The sequence below is a fragment of the Engystomops pustulosus genome, chromosome 2 (genome assembly GCF_040894005.1).
Source record: "Engystomops pustulosus chromosome 2, aEngPut4.maternal, whole genome shotgun sequence".
NCBI lineage: Eukaryota > Metazoa > Chordata > Amphibia > Anura > Leptodactylidae > Engystomops > Engystomops pustulosus.
This window is the reverse complement of record NC_092412.1, coordinates 227,585,104-227,606,048: the sequence shown is the minus strand read 5'-3', so window position 1 is coordinate 227,606,048 and position 20,945 is coordinate 227,585,104. Positions and strand designations below refer to the sequence as shown.

General features: G+C 43.4%; 1 protein-coding gene across 1 annotated transcript; it reads left to right on the top strand.

The window, feature by feature from the left end:
* The first annotated feature begins 8,927 nt into the window (after window positions 1-8,927).
* On the top strand, window positions 8,928-20,780 carry CENPV (centromere protein V). Its single transcript, XM_072138402.1, has 5 exons — window positions 8,928-9,484; window positions 12,635-12,733; window positions 12,965-13,034; window positions 14,580-14,694; window positions 20,533-20,780. Exons 1-5 carry the CDS (start codon window positions 9,198-9,200, stop codon window positions 20,655-20,657), a joined length of 696 nt encoding a protein of 231 aa, XP_071994503.1. The 5' UTR covers window positions 8,928-9,197; the 3' UTR covers window positions 20,658-20,780.
* The last annotated feature ends 165 nt before the right edge of the window (window positions 20,781-20,945 follow it).

The window sequence follows — 20,945 nt, the reverse complement described above, 5'->3', positions numbered from 1 at the left end:
GAAAAAACTGTAAAAGTGGCCCCATTCTATCGGCAGAGTCAAAACAAGTAGGCGTGGCCTTGTGATGTGGGTGGAGTTACTAAACTCCACAGGAACTGTTTATAGATGGTCGAAATCAACATGTACAGCCCAGAGAAAGAGACTCATACGGCCTCCCTTATACAGGAATAAAGCTTCTTTTTTAAAAGAACACAACTATATAGCCAGCCTGCCCCCTGTGGTATATAGCCTGCCCTCATTATACAGCCAGCCAGTCCCCCTAGTATAGTCAGTCCCCCCAGTGTACAGCCAGACAGCCCCCCTGGGTATACAGTAAGCCTGCCCCACTATATAGCCAGACTGCCCCCGCTATATAGCTAGACAGCCCCCCCCCAGTATATAGACATTCTGCCCCCTTTATACAACCAGCCCCCTCAGTATACAGTCCTGCCCCCTGTTACAGCCCCCCCCCCTGTATACAGCAGCCCCTCCCCACCCCAGTACATACAAATAAAAAAACATGAACTCCCCTTTCCGACGCTCCCCCGCAGCTCCGCTACTTGATCCAGTCCGGCCTGCGGTGACAGCTCCATGCGCGCCAGCGGTTCACAGACTATGACATCAGCCGCTTGCCGACATCATAGTCTGTGCGACGCTGGAGTGTACGGAGCTGTCACCGCAGGCCGGACTGGATCAAGTAGCGGAGCTGCGGGGGAGCGTCGGAAAGGGGAGTTCATGTTTTTTATTAGTCGGCCCACCGGGATTTTTCCCAGTGGGTCTTATGGCCGGTCCTCCCCTGGGTACGATTGAACGATGTGACAGATCAGGGAAGTTACTACTTAAATTGCCATGTCAGCACTTTCCAATAAATAAGAGGGTTCTGGTTGTTATTCGGTCTCTAAAAGGTTCGTCAACTCTGGTCTATGCTATCTATAGTCTATATATACAGTTACTACGCCCTCTTCCTGCTCTGGATACTTTGCTGTCAGTACTGGACTGCTTGTATTTTTATAAAACTAGAAATGTGTTGTCTCTGACTCTCTCTGCTGGACGCTTTATGCTTTTCATGTGTTATGGTAAAATATAAATCAGCCCATTAGATAATGTGAAATATTATATCTAAACCCATTATTTAGGTATTGTTATCTTGTCTTTTTACACTTGCTTGTCATAGTATTGTCATGTCCTGATAAATGTCCAGAATGTCCAGAACCTCCATGCAGAATTCTTATAAGGATTTTTTAGTTTTTTTTTTCCTTAGATTAGATTATGCATATGGATGTCAGAGCAAAGAGATAACAAACAGACTGATGTCACAGTACAGGGATAATACACACAGTGATGTCACAGTGTAAGGATAATACACAGTGATGTCACAGTGTAGGGATAATACACAGTGATGTCACAGTGTAGGGATAATACACACAGTGATGTCACTGTACAGGGATAATACACACAGTGATGTCACAGTGTAGGGATAATACACACAGTGATGTCACAGTACAGGGATAATACACACAGTGATATCACAGTACATGGAATATACACACAGTGATGTCACAGTACAGGGATAATACACACAGTGATGTCACAGTGTAAGGATAATACACAGTGATGTCACAGTGTAGGGATAATACACAGTGATGTCACAGTGTAGGGATAATACACACAGTGATGTCACAGTGTAGGGATAATACACACAGTGATGTCACAGTGTAGGGATAATACACACAGTGATGTCACAGTACAGAGATAATACACACAGTGATATCACAGTACATGGAATATACACACAGTAATGTAACAGTACAGAGAATACACACAGTGATGTCACAGTACAGAGATAATACACACAGTGATGTCACAGTACAGAGATAATACACATAGTGATGTCACAGTACAGGGATAATACACACAGTGATGTCACAGTACAGGGATAATACACACAGTAATGTCACAGTATCGGAATAATACACACAGTGATGTCACAGTACAGAGATAATACACACAGTGATGTCACAGTGTAGGGATAATACACACAGTGTTGTCACAGTACAGGGATAATACACACAGTGATGTCACAGTACAGAGAATACACACAGTGAAGTCACAGTACAGGGATAATACACACAGTGATGTTACAGTACAGAGATAATACACACAGTGATGTCACAGTGTAGGGATAATACACACAGTGATGTCACAGTACAGGGATAATACACACAGTGATATCACAGTACATGGAATATACACACAGTGATGTCACATTACAGGGATAATACACACAGTGATGTCACAGTACAGGGATAATACACACAGTGATGTTACAGTACAGGGATAATACACACAGCGATGTCACAGTACAGGGATAATACACACAGTGATGTCACAGTACAGGGATAATACACACAGCGATGTCACATTACAGGGATAATACACAGTGATGTCACAGTACATGGATAATACACATAGTGATGTCACAGTACAGGGATAATACACACAGTGATGTCACAGTACAGGGATAATACAAACAGTGATGTTACAGTTCAGGGATAATACACAGTGATGTCACAGTACAGGGATAATACACACAGTGATGTCACAGTACAGGGATAATACACACAGTGATGTCACAGTACAGGGATAATACACAGTGATGTCATAGTACAGAGATAATACACACAGTGATGTCACTGTACAGGGATAATACACACAGTGATGTCACCGTACAGAGATAATACACACAGTGATGTCACAGTACAGGGATAATACACACAGTGATGTCACAGTACAGGGATAATACACACAGCGATTTCACATTACAGGGATAATACACACAGTGATGTCACAGTACAGGGATAATACATACAGTGATGTCACAGTACAAGGATAATACACACAGCGATGTCACATTACAGGGATAATACACACAGTGATGTCACATTACAGGGATAATACACAGTAATGTCACAGTACATGGATTTATCAAGCTGTCTTAAAGTCAGAATATTCTTAGTTGCCCATGGCAACCAATTACAGCTCAGATTACATTTTGTTTGCTCATTAATATTTTAAAGCGGAGCTGTGATTGGTTGCCATGGGCAACTAAGAATATTCTGACTTTCAGACAACTTGATAAATCTGCCCCAGAGTGATGTCATAGATGAAGGGATAATACACAGTGATGACACAGTACAGGGATGTACAAAGTGATATCACAGAACCAGTGGCATAACTAGGAGAGACAGGGCCCCCTGACACTGCGGGCCCCATAGCAGCTGCTATGGCTGCTACCGATGTCCTGGAGTGAATAAATTAAAAGACAATTGGACCCAAGTAGGATCATTATCATTAATGGCACATTTTAGGGAAATATTTGGAATAAAAGTCCTTGCTGTAAATACAATACACAATGCTCTGTCTTTGTTCTTTTCCCCAGTTCTCTGGAGTTTTAACACTATGACAACTGCCTTGTCTATTTCTTTTGTCCATATAATCCCTTAACTCTGAACTTGCTTTTTTTAATGTTTATTTTATTTTATTTATTTATTTGATTAGATTTAATAATGATTTACCTTCTCTGATAACCTTTTATATTGTACTAGCATATACTTAAATAGATCATTGTAATTCATCAAATCACAGTGAGCCCCCTTGTTCTTGGTATAGATCACAGACATTAAACTTTAAAGGTGTTTTCCAGGAATTCTCGAAAACTGTGTGGGGACCAAGGTGTTAAAAAAAAGTGTAGATGCTTTTGCTGGGTTGTATTCAGCTTCCACCACGTGTAGACGTCATGTTAGGAGAGCACAGACCCTCAATCCAGCTGAGATATAGCGAATATAGAATGGTTTGGTCCAGCTTCAATCCACCAAGACTTGATGTTTTATTCAAACTTGTTCATTTTATTTAAGACAGGATTAAAAAGTGGAGATACATCGAGATTTGTCCAACGCGTTTCAGACGCTAACCGCGTCCTTAATCATGGATGATGTTAAAAAAAAGTGTTCTTGCTCTGGCACCCTGTACCCGATGCCAAGTAAAGACAATTGTTTTGACCAATCAGCGGCTAAAGCGGGTCCCAGGACCCCAGGCACTTTCAATGGCTCCCACAGGGTGAGTACACTTTAGGGTAAAGTACAGCCCTAATGCAAACTTTCACCTCTATCACACGGGACGTATTCTCATCCAGCAGATTGGTTGCAGAAATACTTATCCTAAAAAAGCGTTTAGAGCACATGGAACAGATTTTTGTGTAACAAATATTCCACTAGTGAATACGCCCTGATACAGATAAGGAGGGGGCTGGCGACAAGCAGACACAACCGGTAGATAGATATCTGCCTGATTATTCAGTCGCTATAGTAGTAAATCCTGTGGGCACAGTAATGCAAACAGATGGCAAGTGTATAGCTTACACCATCCTGGTGCCAACAATTGTGTCCTCCGTGGACAGCTGCTCAGGTCACAGCAGAGCTCTTCTTGGAGTTTGCAGATTAGTGATGTAAGTCCGGCTCTTCTTAGTGAGCTGGCTCATTAGGCTCCGCTCACTAAGAAGAGCCGACACTTCTGACTCCTGAACGGCTCCATATTGCATGTATAATAGGGAGCCTTAGTCCAGCCAGTCTCCCACTCCACTTTTAACCCAATTTTATCAGGTTAAAGGGGGCATGGTGAGTTGATTAAGGTGGGGTTAAAGGGAACCTACCACCACAAATCTACCTATAAAGGTAGATCGGGTGGTAGGTGGATCAATGGGATGTGAGGATAGCCCTCTTAAGGGCTAATCTCACGTCCCCGCACTTTTTTAGTAACTTTTATCAAACTTTTATGCTAATTTTATTATGCGGCTACTGGGCGTGGAGTAGCCGCATCTGAGGTTACACGAGGCGGCTACTCCACGCCCCGGTAGCCTCTTTTCTCCTCCTACTCACCATCTTCAGCGCGCACCGGCTCGTAGCTGCGACGCATGTGCAGAACAGCAGGCCTGCGCCTGTGCAGCCCCGGCTTTGGAGCAGTGACCGCGCAGGCGCGGGCCTGCTGTTCTGCGCATGCGCAGACTGCAGAATCGTTGGACGAGGGCGCGCAGCTACGAGCAGGTGCGTGCCAAAGATGGTGAGCAGGAGGAGAAAAGAGGTTACCGGGGCGTGGAGTAGCTGCCTCGTGTAACCTCAGATGCGGCTACTCCACGTCCCAGTAGCCGTATAATAAAATTAGCATAAAAGTTACTAAAAAAGTGCAGGGACGTGAGGATTAGCCCTTAAAAGGGGTATCCTCACGGCCCATTGATCCACCTACCACCCGATCTACCTTTATAGGTAGATTTGTGGTGGTAGGTGCCCTTTAAGTAATCCATCGCCTCAATGAGGGGAGCCGACTCCCATCGTTTACGCGAAAGAACCGGCTCTTAGAGACACAGGAGGTTTTTAAACTTTATTCAATGATATGACACGGGTTTGCTCCCTATGAGTACATAAATATTTAAAAAAGCGGGCATTCCCATCTAGAACATGGCAGCATATACACCAGGGTACATCCTCTTCCACCCGTCCCCGTATGGAGAACATATTTTGACCTCTAACTTGCTCTCGCCATGAATGGAGAAATGTTTGGACACACATGGTTCTCTTCATTCACTTCTATGTGTACTGGGAATATCCAATCAGGGAGATCTGACTATTATCCAGACTCCTCTAGATATGAGAGCTCAGAGCCGCACATAGAGGACCACCTCTCTACTCACACCAGCAGTGAGAGAATGCTTTTTAAGGTGGACCTACTCCTTAAAGGGCTACTCCTTAAAGGGCATCTACCACCAGGATGAAGGGCTGTATGCAAATGAGCCTGAGAGGCTCCAGACTCCATAGGTGATACTGGAGCCTGGAGCCCCTCAGGCTCATTTGCATACAGTCTTTCATCCTGGTGGTAGATGTCCTTTAAAGATACTTGTTACCAGGGCCCACCAGTGAAATTGATTCTGGGACCCCACCTACTGTTACATGGAAACATTACCTGTATATTCTTAGGCCGTGATTACAGAATGAGTTTTCAGTGCGTTTTCAAAGCCACTGAAAATGTATCAGGCAAAACTTATCCCAAAACATCCAGAAAATAATGGTGGTAAAAATGCTAATGTATTTGAGGTGCGTTTTTCTCAATGTGTTTGCAATGTGTTTTAAATCACATATTGTAATGAATAGTTTAAAACCAGACAGTCTTCGGAAGACCCAAGGCTGTCATGGCATCCAATCGCTGGCGGCAATTGATAAGTTACGCACCGATTGCGGTAAAATGCAGCAAACACTTACTGGCTCTGGAGAGGGCAGATCTCACCTGCAGCTGACGCATGATGTACTAGTAACAACAAGGCCATTGGAAGCTTAAAGAAGAGCTGTTCTTACCAGACGGCGCACACACCAGTATGTCAGTGTGCTTGGTTTACAATATTTCATCCTGGTGGTAGATGTCCTTTAATGTCCAGCACTAGGTAGGACCTATTATTAAAAGAAATCAGTACCTCTACCAGCTCCTTTTGTGTCCCATTTTGACTCTCCCTTATACTGTGCCCTGTCTCATCTCCCCCCTCCATCTCCCCCGTTATATTATGGCCCTCTCATCTCCCCTCATATTGTGACCTCTCAACTCTCCCTCAATTTTGGCCTCTCATTTCCCCCTTATATTGTGACCTCTCACCTCTCCCTCAATTTTGGCCTCTCATTTCCCCCTCATATTGTGGACCCCATTTCTCCTATCCTTGTTTCAAATTAATAATAAAAATATAAAACCACATACTCACCTTTCCCCATTCCCCAGCAGCTCTTCCTCTGCTGCATTTATATGCTGTGATGATGGCAGACCTGATGACATCATCACATGGCGCCTGCCGGCCACACAGCTGCAGCAGGGGAACAGTGATGAAGCAGAGAGCTGATAACACTTTATAGCATCATGTTATTCAATGCTAGCTGTGTCTGGAGGACACAGATAGAGTTGAAGTCTTGCCGTCTTGCCACGGGTGGGGTCAGCGCAGACTCCTTCAAAGTAAAAAATAATCCAATGTCCTATAAAACCATTTGTAAATAAGTCAAATATTTGTGTGTATTTATAGGCTATATGTTATTATGTCAAAATAGAGGCCAGAAATAACAATCCTGGTATCTATTTACAGACTTGTAGTCATATCTCAAAAGAGAATATGAGAAACATTTATAAAACCATCCAGGATTGAGGTTTGCGGAGGTGGGTGTGTACTTATAGGTGGCAGTCACAATACCCGGGATATAATAGCACAATCTAGTTGCTATTTGCACAATAGTGGAGATAATAAACATGTAAACCAGGCTAGAGTTTGAGGTTAGATCTACGCTCATTAATATGCTAATAATCCTAGCATCCCATCTGGGGATGTTACCGGGCCCCCTCTTTGCTTTGGCATCACAGGCTATTACACTGTTAAAACTTCCCCTTCTCCCTCAGCACTTCCCCCTCCCTTTGCCTGTTGTAATCTCTCTGCAGCTGAAGCACACGGTGGGAGGGGGAAGTGAGCCTTACACACTGTAACAGCCTGAGAATCTGCAACACAAAGGGGTTCTAGTAACACCCCCCCCCCCCCCAGAGGCCTTCTGGCTCATTAGTATAATTTAAAAAATTGATTGGAAGGAGGCCATGAATAACAAATATAAGAAGATTAACACACCCACGGTGCCTGGATATAACAGTAAGTGTCCCTGGTTTATTGAGCTTAATTTTGGTGGTAGATTTACTTTAAGCAGTTTCTGTTAATCTGCTTTCTGTCCTGTATCCATTAACTGCTGAGACATAAAGTGTCTAATGACTTAACTCCATATAAACAGTCCTACAGGGAGCTAGAAGGATCATTATCCTAATTTCCTTATCTCTATGCTGTGTAAAGAACATCAAATACGCTCACTACAGGAGAAAGAAGCAGCAGAAAAAAAGTCACAACAAAGCTTCTTTACTTAGTGAACGTTATATTATATTTTCACCAGTTCTAAAATTTAAAGAGGACCTGTAAGGGTGATTTGGGCCACTAAACCACCCACAGTGGTTCAGTGTCTCTACTCGCCCTTTACCTAGTACCACTGTGCATCGGGCTCATTTCTTGTGCTCCCCGTGTGGTTACAGTTCTTCAATTAAGGCTACATTCAGACGATGTATGCCCGCCGTACCGTAGCACGGCGGGCATACATCGGCTCTGCAGAGAGGAGCAGGGGACCAGCTCACCCCCGCCCCTCTCCATAGGCATATACAGCACACGGCGCCGTATCACGTAAAAAGATAGGACATGTCCTATGGTGTGCTGCACCGTACTGCTCCCGTACAGGGTCGTGAGCCCATAGAAGTGTATGGGGGACGTATATCGGCCATATATACGTCGGCCGTATATACGTCCCCCATCCATGTGTGTGAATGCAGCCTAAGCCGTAGGGCTACACCCGGCCTTTATTGCACAAGCGCTGTAACTATGGTGCATGCGCGGTGAAGCTGTAGTAGTACACCCCTGGATTCACTTGCCGAATTGCAAAATGAGGCACTGGCGCCTTCAGATGTGAGTCCTATGTGCCTCATCGGACTCACATTTAGGTAAGTATAAAAGTTAATCTTTTTCGTTTTTCACCATTTACAGCTCTCACATTTTGGACCCTAAACTACTGGTCCAGAGAACAAAATCGACACTGCAGGTCATCTTTAAAATCAGACTGGCACAACATGACTTATAGGTATGTAGGTGGCACAATCCCTAAGGTAAGTGAGATTGGGCAGCCCATAGCTTAATTTTTATACTTCCATTCATAGCTCTGAGACTATTACAAAGCAATTTTTGATATGATTTATTTGTTACAGAGGAGCCAGATGATGGTGGTCGGATGGTTGGCACAAGCCTGGTGTATGACAGGTAATATGGGCAGATAGTACATGTATGAGGTGGTGCCCGGCCTTCTATACAACAACATGGCAGGGCCGGGCTGCGCGCTCCCCGCACGGCGCCCTCTCCTGCCCCCTGCTGGAGGCTCAGCGAAGCGAGCGAATTAAAAGAAGAAGAAGGAGAAGGGGTCGAATCAACCAAACAAAGCGAAAAAGAAAAAGCCGCTTCTCCTCCTCCGTCCTGTGTGTGCGAGGACTTGTCAGTAACAGCCGCCAAACCGGGCACAGATCACTACCGCGCCGCCATATCGCCTGTGGGAACAACGACCAAGATGGTGAAGGCGAAAAAAGCGTCGCCGAAACGTGTGGCAACAAGCGAGCGGCACACCAGGACGGCGGGGGCTCTGCTGGAAGCGCCTAAGCCCGCAGTGCAGCTCCCGGGCACCAAGAAGGGCAAAGCCAAGAAGGCGGCCATCAAGAAACAGGTGGAGGAGGAGAGCAAGGAGGACGAGGGCTTCTCCCTGCTGGACCTGGGGGCGCAGAGGCAGCGCTGGCTCAACTTTGTCACACAGCAAAGTCTCAGCACTGAGGATGCGGCCAAACTTCTGCTGGACTCCTTGTAAGTATCCAGGGGCACCTGCCAGGGCATAATACTGCCCCCTGTCCATATGGCAGACATGGCAGCGCAGCACACAAGGGGCTCTTTCTTCTTGGGTAGGGGGTCCCCAGGTGTCTTTGTCTGACCAGCGGCAGCGACCATCATCCCACATCAGAATGGGATCTACTGATCTGAGGATGAATGAGGTCATATATCCGTCTGTTTACTTAGATTTCTACGGATCTATAGATCAAATATCGCAGGTCGGTCGCCGCTCGTTGTACACGATACACACATATACATGTACACAGAGCTCACAGCACAAAATGGCAGCGTGACGTCTGGAGACAAAGCTGTGTCCTCATACGAGGAACGCTGGAGGGATCGCAGGAAATTGGGGGAATCATTTGTTGGTGATCAGATATGGAGCGTCACATGGAGCCGTAATGTATTATACTAGACTGACCCCCTCTGACATTGTTCATGTACGATAGATTGTGGTGATCGGTCAGATCCCCATCCTCCGGATGGGAAAATGGGAGTCGTGCTGCACATTAAAACGTAGATATGATGTATATTTGCCACCGACTGCCATTAAATCATAGATCGAGAAGCTATGTCTAGTTAAATAATATTATAATGATAGATATTTATTCATATAGAATCATCATATCTGGCAGCGCTTTACAAATCACGAGAGACATATACAAAAGAAATAAGACGTTACATCGTAATAAAACATTTACTATACAAGATAGGTTCTTTAGGTTCGTTTTTAAGTTAAATTTGTATGTAAATCACAACTGAATATTTTATCATTGTTACTCCAGACAAAATATTTTTTGGGAATTTTCAAAAATTTTTTCTGTAATGAGAACAGAGCTTCACCAGAGGTCACAGGGGGCAGAGAGGTCCGACTGTAATTAGGGGTCATCTGTAAGTCGGGTGTCCTTAAGTAGGGGATCGCCTTTATATATTCAATATACAGTTGTATTGAATAACATAACCTCCCCAGGTCTTACATGAATGCAGTGTTAGGCCGTATGAATACTGCAGCTCCAATAACTTCTATGGGACAGCCAAAGAGAACGAAATCACCCCAATTTTATAGAAGCAAATGCATATGCAATGTGTGACCTCCCGCTCAACCCCCGCCACTCCGACCTTTTGTGTCCTGACTCCAGGTTTCCATCCTATCAATAGGATGGGTCATCAATATCATATTTGTGGGGTTAAACACACAGCGAGGAGTTAATTGCATCTGCTCTTTGTTGTTATTCTAGTATTGGAATCAGCTGATTGGGGGGAAGGGGACAGTGTCCAGATTTGATATGTATGACCCCTACTATAATTGGTCATCAGATAAGTTTTCTTTCACCGTTTGTACAATAGAAGTCAATGGGTTGGGGGGGGGGGGGGATTGGACACCAATTGGATAGATGTCCGTGGTTTATAGGATACACTCTGTAAATGTATCTGTTTATCTATAAAATAAATACAATTTGGTCAAACGTTTAAAAACAGATGTTCAAACCTCCATTTTTTTTTCTCGGACCAGGCCAATTCTTGGGGTTATTTAGCCTATAGGAGAGCCGGTTTCGCATGTTGAGTTTGCATTGTGTTCAGAAATGCATTGCACATGTACTTGGACGGGTCACGGCCCGATGATAAATGTAATTCCATTGAAACGCGAGCATTTTTTTTTTTTTTTTTGTCTACTGTGTTTTTGTCTACTGTCAAGTAGGCGGAGCCAACCAGCGTTCTCCAACCAAAGACCCCCCCCCTATCCAACATTACAGAACCTGATTAGCACAGTTATAGGGTAGCTCCAGTACCCAGTCAGGCTCACTACAGTCAATGGGGCAGTCCTGGCTTGGAGTTGATGGTGGTGAAAGGACCTCTAACAGCATTTTAATTTAGAAATGTACATTTATTTTAAATAAAAAAGAAAGAAAAACATCCAGTTGTAAATATATTCTTACACTTCCAGGAGGAATAACAGAGGGGCAGCGTCAAAGAAAAAGATGCTCCGGAGATTGTTCATGGGGACATATAATTCCTATATGGACAGATCAGGACTGGGACCATATTAGGGCTGAAACCAGACCCAGTAAGGTCAGGACGCTACGGGCAGCCATAATACAGATGCCTCAGATATCAGTGTTTTAGGATCTGGGTAGAAGGTCCTTCAGCTCCAGGTCCTTACAGTATCTTTTTAATTGGCGCATAGTTTGGGAATTAGTGACCGATGGAGGGGAAGTAATTGAATCAGACTCCATTCACTGCAGCTGGTGTCACCCACCCCGCGCGCCTGCTACCAGGACTTTTGCACCATGTAATCTGTATACTGTAATTACCCTGTGTACTGGAGACATATCAGGCTAATGACCCAAATGATGCATCGTCAGCAATTATAATACTGGATCCTGTATATAGTCTGCAGTTCATGACCCCGGTGAATGTGTAGTTTAGACATTTTGACCTAGTTATTTATTAATACAGCATTTCCCCATAAGTTCAGTTAGATTTCCTTATGCAGAACAGTATATACTGTATATATGGCATCTGCACATTTTATTGTGGATTTTTCCCATATTCCACCTCATGCAATGATAGAAAAACCTTACAGCTGACAATACATGCACATGTGTGTACAGGCGGGCCCCGAGTTAAGGACACCCGACTTACAGACGACCCCTAGTTAAAGACGGACCCCTCTGCCCACTGTGACCGCTCTCTGGATGTTACTTTAGTCCCGGACTGCAATGACCAGCTGTAAGGTGTCTGTAATGAAGCTTTATTGATAATCCTTGGTCTCATTACAGCAAAAAATTTTGAAAATCCAATTGTCACTGGGACAAAAAAGAATTTTGTCTGGAACTACAATGATAAAATATACAGTTCTGACTTACATACAAATTCAACTTAAGTACAAACCTATGGAACCTATCTTGTACATAACCCGAGAACTGCCTGTGTGTATATATATATATATATATATATATATATATATATATATATAATCACATTTTTTGTCAGTTCTTCTCCAATATTTCATATCTTTTACATATATAATACTGAACAACCAGAAACATCTTATAGATTGGCAGTGGTCAGGACACTGGCACTACCCGGCTGATGTGTGACTATATTATTCCTGTCATCCTGCAGCGAGTACAAGGGGCTGGTGAAGCACAGCGGGGGGTGTCACTGCGGAGCGGTTCGTTTCGAGGTTTGGGCGTCTTCTGACCTCCATGTCTTTGATTGCAAGTAAGTAACTACTACTCACCCGTCCATCAGTCCTGGTGTATCAGTGGATTTCCTTTAAAATGTCCACGGATTATGTAGACCTGATGTTAAATTTGGGGAAGTTCACATTCTGTTTTATTTGACAATGTAACTTCCCCGTTTACTTACCTTTATGAACCCTCAGCATGCAGGAAGGTAGGTGTAAGTGAGCAGATCCGTCACACGTGACATGTTTCTGAATTTGTGTTTTAGCTGCAGCATTTGTGTGAAGAAGCAGAATCGCCATTTCATCGTCCCCTCGTCACGCTTCAAGCTACTGAAGGTAAATGGAAATTCTCAGATACAACCAGATATCTCAATGTCGCTCATAGTTTTGCACTAAATCTGCTTCAGATGAATTTATCCTTAAAGGGGTTTTCCCACGGACAAAAGTTAGGCCCTATCCACAGGATAGGGCCTAATTTGCTGATCAGTGGGGGTCTCAGTGCTGAGACCCCCACTGATCACGAACACGAGGGGTCCGATGGGGTCCCACAGACCTCCATCAGACCCCTCGTCGCTCCATCAGGCTAATGGAGCAGATGGCGGTGCATGACTGTTATGTTCCATCTCTATGGAGCTGACGGAAATTGCCAAGCACAGCGCTCACCGATCTCCGTCAGCTCCATAGAGATTAATAGAGCAGAACAGTCCTGCGCCGCCAACTGCTCCATTAGTCTGACAGAGTGACGAGGGGTCCGAAATCCCTTGTCTTCGTGATCTGTGGGGGTTTCAGCGATGAGACCCCCACTAATCAGCAACTGGGGGCCTTGACATCACAACTGGGGGCCTTGGAGGCTGAGATCATAGCCCTGGAACGGTGGGACCTTAGAAGGTAATTCCTCTGGTTTTCTGACAACTGCAAAAGGTAAAACAAACAAAAAAAAAACCCTTCATACGGAATCTGTCACCAGCTTTTACACAACTAAACTACCACCCCCTCAGGTAGGGCATGACATATACTTTAGAGAGTTTCATTCTGGTATGTTAGAATTCTCCTGCTTATAAAAAAAAGTCAAGAATATGAGCTGAGAAGAGTCACTTTTTGCATGGGATGAGTCAATTTTAGAAGCTTGAAGAGGAGCGTCACTTCAGAACATCCATAAAGGTTTCTATAGTATCTAGAAACATGCCTATGGTGTCAGTGTAAAGATGAGAATTGTCTCTTTCAAAATCTTCAATAACTGTGTTTCTGTGATCTACAGAACCAGAGATACAAAACACACAATTGGAAATGCAAGCTGCAGATAAAAATCCAATTCCCAACTATATTACTTCCTGTACATTGCATTTTGAAAGATTAGACTCTTTTCTTTACAATACACCAAGGATCATAGTTCTAGGTACTATAGAATGCATCATAGGGGCACCTGAAATGACACCCCTCTGCAGCTTCTCAAACTGACTCCTATCAGGCAAAATATGACTCTTCTCATCTCATTTGGCTTTGGAAGTGATCTTTAAAGGTACATGAACAAGTTTACTCTACCTGCTGATAGTCTAGTGGTGTAAAAGCTGGTGACAGAAACCCTTTAAACACTGGAAAAGTACAAATCTATAGAATTAGTGTCACTATTAGAAGCCTTGTGTCAGGGTAAGCAGCCTAGCTTAGATATACAGCCCAAGAAGAAATTACACCCAAATTGGATGATGGAAGTTTATATTTGATGACAGCAATCAGAGATGTCAGTACATGGTGAATAATGCATTTGGCATTAATGGGGTGACCAGACCTCTGTGCAGTACGGCTGCGGAGGAGACCTTTATAAAGCAGATTACGGTATGTCCTCCAGTAACTTAATGTTAACTGTGATCTGTGTTTGTCCAGGGGGCAGACAACCTCACCACTTACACCTTCAACACTAAAAAAGCACAACATACCTTCTGCAAGACCTGCGGTGTCCAGAGCTTCTACACGCCTCGCTCCAACCCCGATGGCTATGGTAAGTTATGGGTGATGCTCGCAGGACGATTCCCTGATATGTATTCCCCAGGTTACATAGAAGATTCTGTAAGTTTGTTCTCAAGTTGAGTTTGTATGTAAGTCAGAACCGTATGCTTTAATATTGTAACCCCAGTCAAAAAATTTTTTGGTCTCTGTGACAATTGGATTTTAAAAATGTTGGATTGTCATAAGAATCAAGATTAACACTAAAGCTTCATTACAGACACCTGTGATAACTGTTACAGCTGTTTATTGTATCCTAGGACTAAAGTACAATAAATTACCAACATCCAGAGGTCCGTTTGTAACTAGGGGTTGTATGTAAGTCGGGTGTTCTTAAGTAGGAGACCGCCTGTATCCTGTCACAAGTGTTTTATCATAATACAGTATATTAAATATGTATAAATGGGATGGCCATTCTTGTATATATGATGCCGTTTGCTGCCCTGTGGATAATCCCTGAGTGTTCATCAATTGATTCAGCCTCCTGCTACTTACTTTTTTGCTATGAGCAGACTCCTTGATTCTTTCATAACCAACAAAAAATGGGTGCTTGCAGCTCCAATAACAGTAATACACTTATATTTGTTAAAACTAATCTATTTTAATCCAAATATATATATATAAAAAAAAACAAAAGTCAGTACAAATATTATTAGATTTCATAATAATTCCTTTATTTATATAGCGCACACAGATTACTCAGCTATATTTGATGTGTTCCACATATAAAACAGTTCCACACCATTCAACCTGAAAGGAAACTGCATGTACATGTATTATATCCGGGTGACTAACACCAGTGTACACAGATCCAATGAATATATTCAGCCTAAAGTGCTGGTGCTTTACATTGAAGAGAAGTCTGTATACAGGCAGTCCCCGGGTTACATACAAGATAGGTTCTGTAGGTTTGTTCTTAAGTTGAATTTGTATGTAAGTCGGAACCATATACTTTATTATTGTAACCCTAGTCAAAAATGTTTTGGTCTCTGTGATTTTAAAAATGTTGGGTTGTCATAAGAATCAGGATTAAAGGAAACCTACCACTTGTAGTGGCAGGTTTCCGATGGAAATACCGGGCACCAGCTCGATACCGCGGTTTAAAACACTAACTAAAATAAGCTCCGGCACCAGCTCACCCTGAGCTGGTGCCCGGTATTTCCATCGGAAACCTGCCACTACTAGTGGTAGGTTTCCTTTAATAATAAAGCTTCATTACAGACGCCTGTGATAACTGTTATAGCTGATCATTGTAGTCTGAGGCTAAAGTACTGTAAATTACCAACATCCAGAGGTCCGCTTGTAACTAGGGGTCGTATGTAAGTCAGGTGTTCTTAAGTAGGGGACTGCCTGTATATAATACAATTAGTATCAATGAATATAGTTCTCACCACAACGTTAAAAATCTTCTCATATTACCCCTATTGTACACAGCTCCTTAGGTGATGGTGAGGCAGCAGATGGAGGGTCATGTTATCTCTATCTGTTCATGAACAATCACCCTGCCAGGATAGTGATCACATGACCCTCCATCTGCCACCACTTTATGGTCAGCAATGTTCGGCTGATGAGGTAAAATACAATAAAGCGGAGCAGAACTATTAATAGATGTATATTGGTAAATTACCTCATATCCTGCCCCCCACACTTACACACATTACAAATAACATGAGGTAAAGCGGCCAACCCCTTTAACAACATGAAATTCTATGGGTGAGCAGCACGGCCAATTGCTAGGCTTCAACAGCAGCGTAGCCCAGGGCCGGTAAGGACATCCTTATTAATACAGAACGCAAGATTTTCATTCCCTTTTAACATTGGAGCCGTCATTAGTATCAGATTTTAGCACAATATCTAACAAACAACTAATCTTCTGATCTTATTATTAGCTTATTCTGAACAATGATTGTCTATATCCTCCACTGCATGTGAGCTTTATGTAGTGTTCATCCAAGACTGAGGAGCAGAGGCTGGGCCCCATACATAGCAAACCTCCGCATGGGGCCCCACTACTCCTTATAAAAGAATATATACATATTTGTACACCTTTATACAATCACACACATTTATGTACACATGTACATACAGCATATACACACACATACAGTATATAAGGACATGCTGCATATACATACACATAAAACATATACACACATAAGTACAGTATATACAGCATATACACAAACACCATGTACTCACACAGCACATATACACACCACATATACACTTACAGAGTGTGCGCATACTCTCACAGCACATGCACAGAAGGACTTACGTGTATATTGTATATTTAGTGGGCCGTCAGACAGGTGTCTGTGGTGGTGAGCGTTCGGCAGGCCCGGGCAGTCGGCTGGCTGTGGCATAGGGTAGGAGGGTGGTGCGTGGCAACGGCAGTCAGGCTGGCCGGCCGTGGGATCAGGCAGGCAGGACAGGTGTCAGTGGGGGCGGGCAGGCCACAGAATAAAATTGTGTGCGGGCCCCTCCAACCAACGGGCCCAGATGCGGTCGCACCCTCTGTGACCGCAATTGTTACGTCCCTGCTGAGGAGGAAATATTCTGTAACACGTGAGTAAGCGGGTGGATTTCACTCTTTACATAGAGCTTCATCAGAAGTGTCTGGGGTAAGCCTGTTCTAATTGCCCATGGAAACCAATGAGAGCTCAGCTTTACTTTTATAAACAGCAGTGGGAAAATGAAAGCTGAGCTCTGATTGGTTGCCATGAGCAACTAGAACAGTTCTACCTCAGACACTTCTGATAAATCTCCCGGCGGGGTGTCTATCCCTGATGTGCCATCATTAGCCCTCGTGCACACAGCTGATGTCAGATATCACATGAGCGGATCTCACACCTCGATGACACATGAATCGCACACAAGAGACCTTCGTGGTCATGTTTACGTGCAGGTAAGGCTCAGCCAAGGGCGTTTTGTTCTGCCCGTCCAATATTTATAGTGAAAAAAAACAGCACAGCAACCAGAGTCATTTTTCTTCTATAAATAGGATCATAATGGAAGCTAAGATTACATGGAACATAACCGGGGTATGTGATGGAAACTATGGGTTTCATGTCAACTTGCTCTTAGCGCCTGTTCACATTTCAGTTATTTTACCAGTTATTGGGAGTCAAAAGCATGGAAACACAGAGATGAGATATAATAAAAAATTGACACATCTTCTGTAATGATAACTGTGTAAAGGGAACCTGTCACCAGCGACCCCCCTATAAAACCACACACAGTACCTTTTAGTTTCCTTTATCCATGGGATTAGCATTCTTCTAAAAAAGATTTTTATTAGTGTTCTCTTTTCCAGTCCCGGAGGTGTGCAGCTGCAGTATACAGTCACGCTGCTCCGCCTCCTCACTGATGTGCACACTGCTAACCAGGTTAAAGAGAAAGCCTGAGGGTGGAGTGAGGAGGAAGGCTGATTTCTGTTAGCATAGCCAGTGTCCCTCTCTACCCCCACCTTTCTGAGGGAGTGGTTAATGATGTAGCAGAGCTGAGTCACAAACAATCACTGTCTCTCACCCCTCCCTCAGTAATTCGCTTCAGTTTAAAAAAAGGTCTCTCTCGCTCTCAATGTTTCAGCAAGGCTCTGTGTAGCATTTCCTACACCTGATAACAGCCCCTGCAAGGGACAGTAGTATATGTCTGTAGTTCAATAATACAGATGGTTCATACTAGTACTAGTTCCATACCAGCAGCATTGAGACCTGTCAGTCAGGAAAAGGGGAATGCAGGGAACAAATGAATATATTGGACCTTCTCACTGTGATTGGACTCACGTCATGTGAGTTCCATTTAAATTTACAAACTTTGTTATTTTTTTTTTTAAATTGCAGCCATGGAAAGATAAAGGCAATGAATTTGAATCATTTTTTTTAAATGAGTTATTTGTATTGGGTGGATTAGTTTGAATGGCAGGTCGCCTTCGAGGCAAACACTCCTTCGAACTCCATAGTATTATAGTCATTAAGTTATCACAACATGGACCCCCTGAAGTGCATTGCAGTGCCCTGAAAGCCTAAATTATACCCATTAAAAAATCTAAAATTGACGATTAAGATCATTTAAACTCATCTATACATTAAAAAAAGAAATAAAAAGCTCAACCCACTAAAACAAGAGTAAAAATGATAGACTGTGCATTATTTATCACGTCATATAGATTAGAATAAACTCAGAAACAAGGAGGTAATTGTTGTCTTCCCTTTTAAATATTTAGGTAAAAAAACTAAATGTCTTTTTTCCTCAATTAATGCTTTGAACTCATTCTACAAAAATACCCTATATATATACACTCACCGGCCACTTTATTAGGTACACCATGCTAGTAACGGGTTGGACCCCCTTTTGCCTTCAGAACTGCCTCAATTCTTCGTGGCATAGATTCAACAAGGTGCTGGAAGCTCCTCAGAGATTTTGGTCCATATTGACATGATGGCATCACACAGTTGCCGCAGATTTGTCGGCTGCACATCCATGATGCGAATCTCCCGTTCCACCACATCCCAAAGATTCTCTATTGGATTGAGATCTGGTGACTGTGGAGGCCATTTGAGTACAGTGAACTCATTGTCATGTTCAAGAAACCAGTCTGAGATGATTCCAGCTTTATGACATGGCGCATTATCCTGCTGAAAGTAGCCATCAGATGTTGGGTACATTGTGGTCATAAAGGGATGGACATGGTCAGCAACAATACTCAGGTAGGCTGTGGCGTTGCAACGATGCTCAATTGGTACCAAGGGGCCCAAAGAGTGGCAAGAAAATATTCCCCACACCATGACACCACCACCACCAGCCTGAACCGTTGATACAAGGCAGGATGGATCCATGCTTTCATGTTGTTGACGCCAAATTCTGACCCTACCATCCGAATGTCGCCGCAGAAATCGAGACTCATCAGACCAGGCAACGTTTTTCCAATCTTCTACTGTCCAATTTCAATGAGCTTGTGCAAATTGTAGCCTCAGTTTCCTGTTCTTAGCTGAAAGGAGTGGCACCCGGTGTGGTCTTCTGTTGCTGTAGCCCATCTGCCTCAAAGTTACAGTACAGTGCGTTCAGAGATGCTCTTCTGCCTACCTTGGTTGTAACGGGTGGCGATTTGAATCACTGTTGCCTTTCTATCAGCTCGAACCAGTCTGCCCATTCTCCTCTGACCTCTGGCATCAACAAGGCATTTCCGCCCACAGAACTGCCGATCACTGGATGTTTTTACTTTTTCGGACCAATCTCTGTAAACCCTAGAGATGGTTGTGCATGAAAATCCCAGTAGATCAGCAGTTTCTGAAATACTCAGACCAGCCCTTTTGGCACCAACAACCATGCCACGTTCAAAGGCACTCAAATCACCTTTCTTCCCCATACTGATGCTCGGTTTGAACTGCAGGAGATTGTCTTGACCATGTCTACATGCCTAAATGCACTGAGTTGCCGCCATGTGATTGGCTGATTAAATTAAGTGTTAACGAGCAGTTGGACAGGTGTACCTAATAAAGTGGCCGGTGAGTGTATAACACCATAATTATACTGTCGTATAGAATACATTTTTCTTCATGTTCCAGTTATAAAAAAAAAAAAAAAAAAAGTTTCCCAAATAATATGTACAAAAAGGTGGTGGCAATAGAAAGTAAAATGTGGTCTATAAAAAACAAGCCCCCCTCTAGCTTTGTGAAGTGAAATAAAATAAAACCTGATAGGTCCTACTGGTTATAAATTGGTGCCATCGTTATGATAATGTATTGGGAAAGACTGGGACATGTAGATGTGACAATGACCTGGGTGTGTGGCAGGTGAGGTGGGTGATGACTCTTGTGTTTGGTACTTGCAGGCATTTCTCCTCACTGCCTGGATGAAGGGACGGTGCGCAGCATCCACGTGGAGCAGATAAATGGGAAAGAATGGGAGAAAGCGATGAAAGAGCACAAGACCATCCGCAACATGTCCAAGTCCTGAGAGCGTCCAGACAGTCGTTTTATTCTCAGTCATTTATAGTTTTGTGTCCATGAATAGTTTTATACATTTCCGCCATCGTGGCCTGTCTCCAATTTAGTGAATTAAATCTTTTCTATACATTCACTGATGCTTGCTGTTATATCTTTGCATATGTCCATAGTCACACGGGTGTTGGGCTCTGGATCCGCTATATGACAGGTCCACAACTTATTTTTAGACCCAGATTGCAACCAAGAGGACTGGTTTTTAGGGAGGGAGGTGGCGTGGATGAAATGTCGTAGTTTATGA

Coding starts and splice junctions, on each gene's coding strand:
- CENPV (XM_072138402.1), top strand. CDS start 9,198: ATGGTGAAGGCGAAAAAAGCGTCGCCGAAACGTGTGGCAACAAGCGAG. Junction 9,485..12,634: donor AAACTTCTGCTGGACTCCTT/GTAAGTATCCAG, acceptor GTCATCCTGCAG/CGAGTACAAGGGGCTGGTGA. Junction 12,734..12,964: donor CTCCATGTCTTTGATTGCAA/GTAAGTAACTAC, acceptor TTTGTGTTTTAG/CTGCAGCATTTGTGTGAAGA.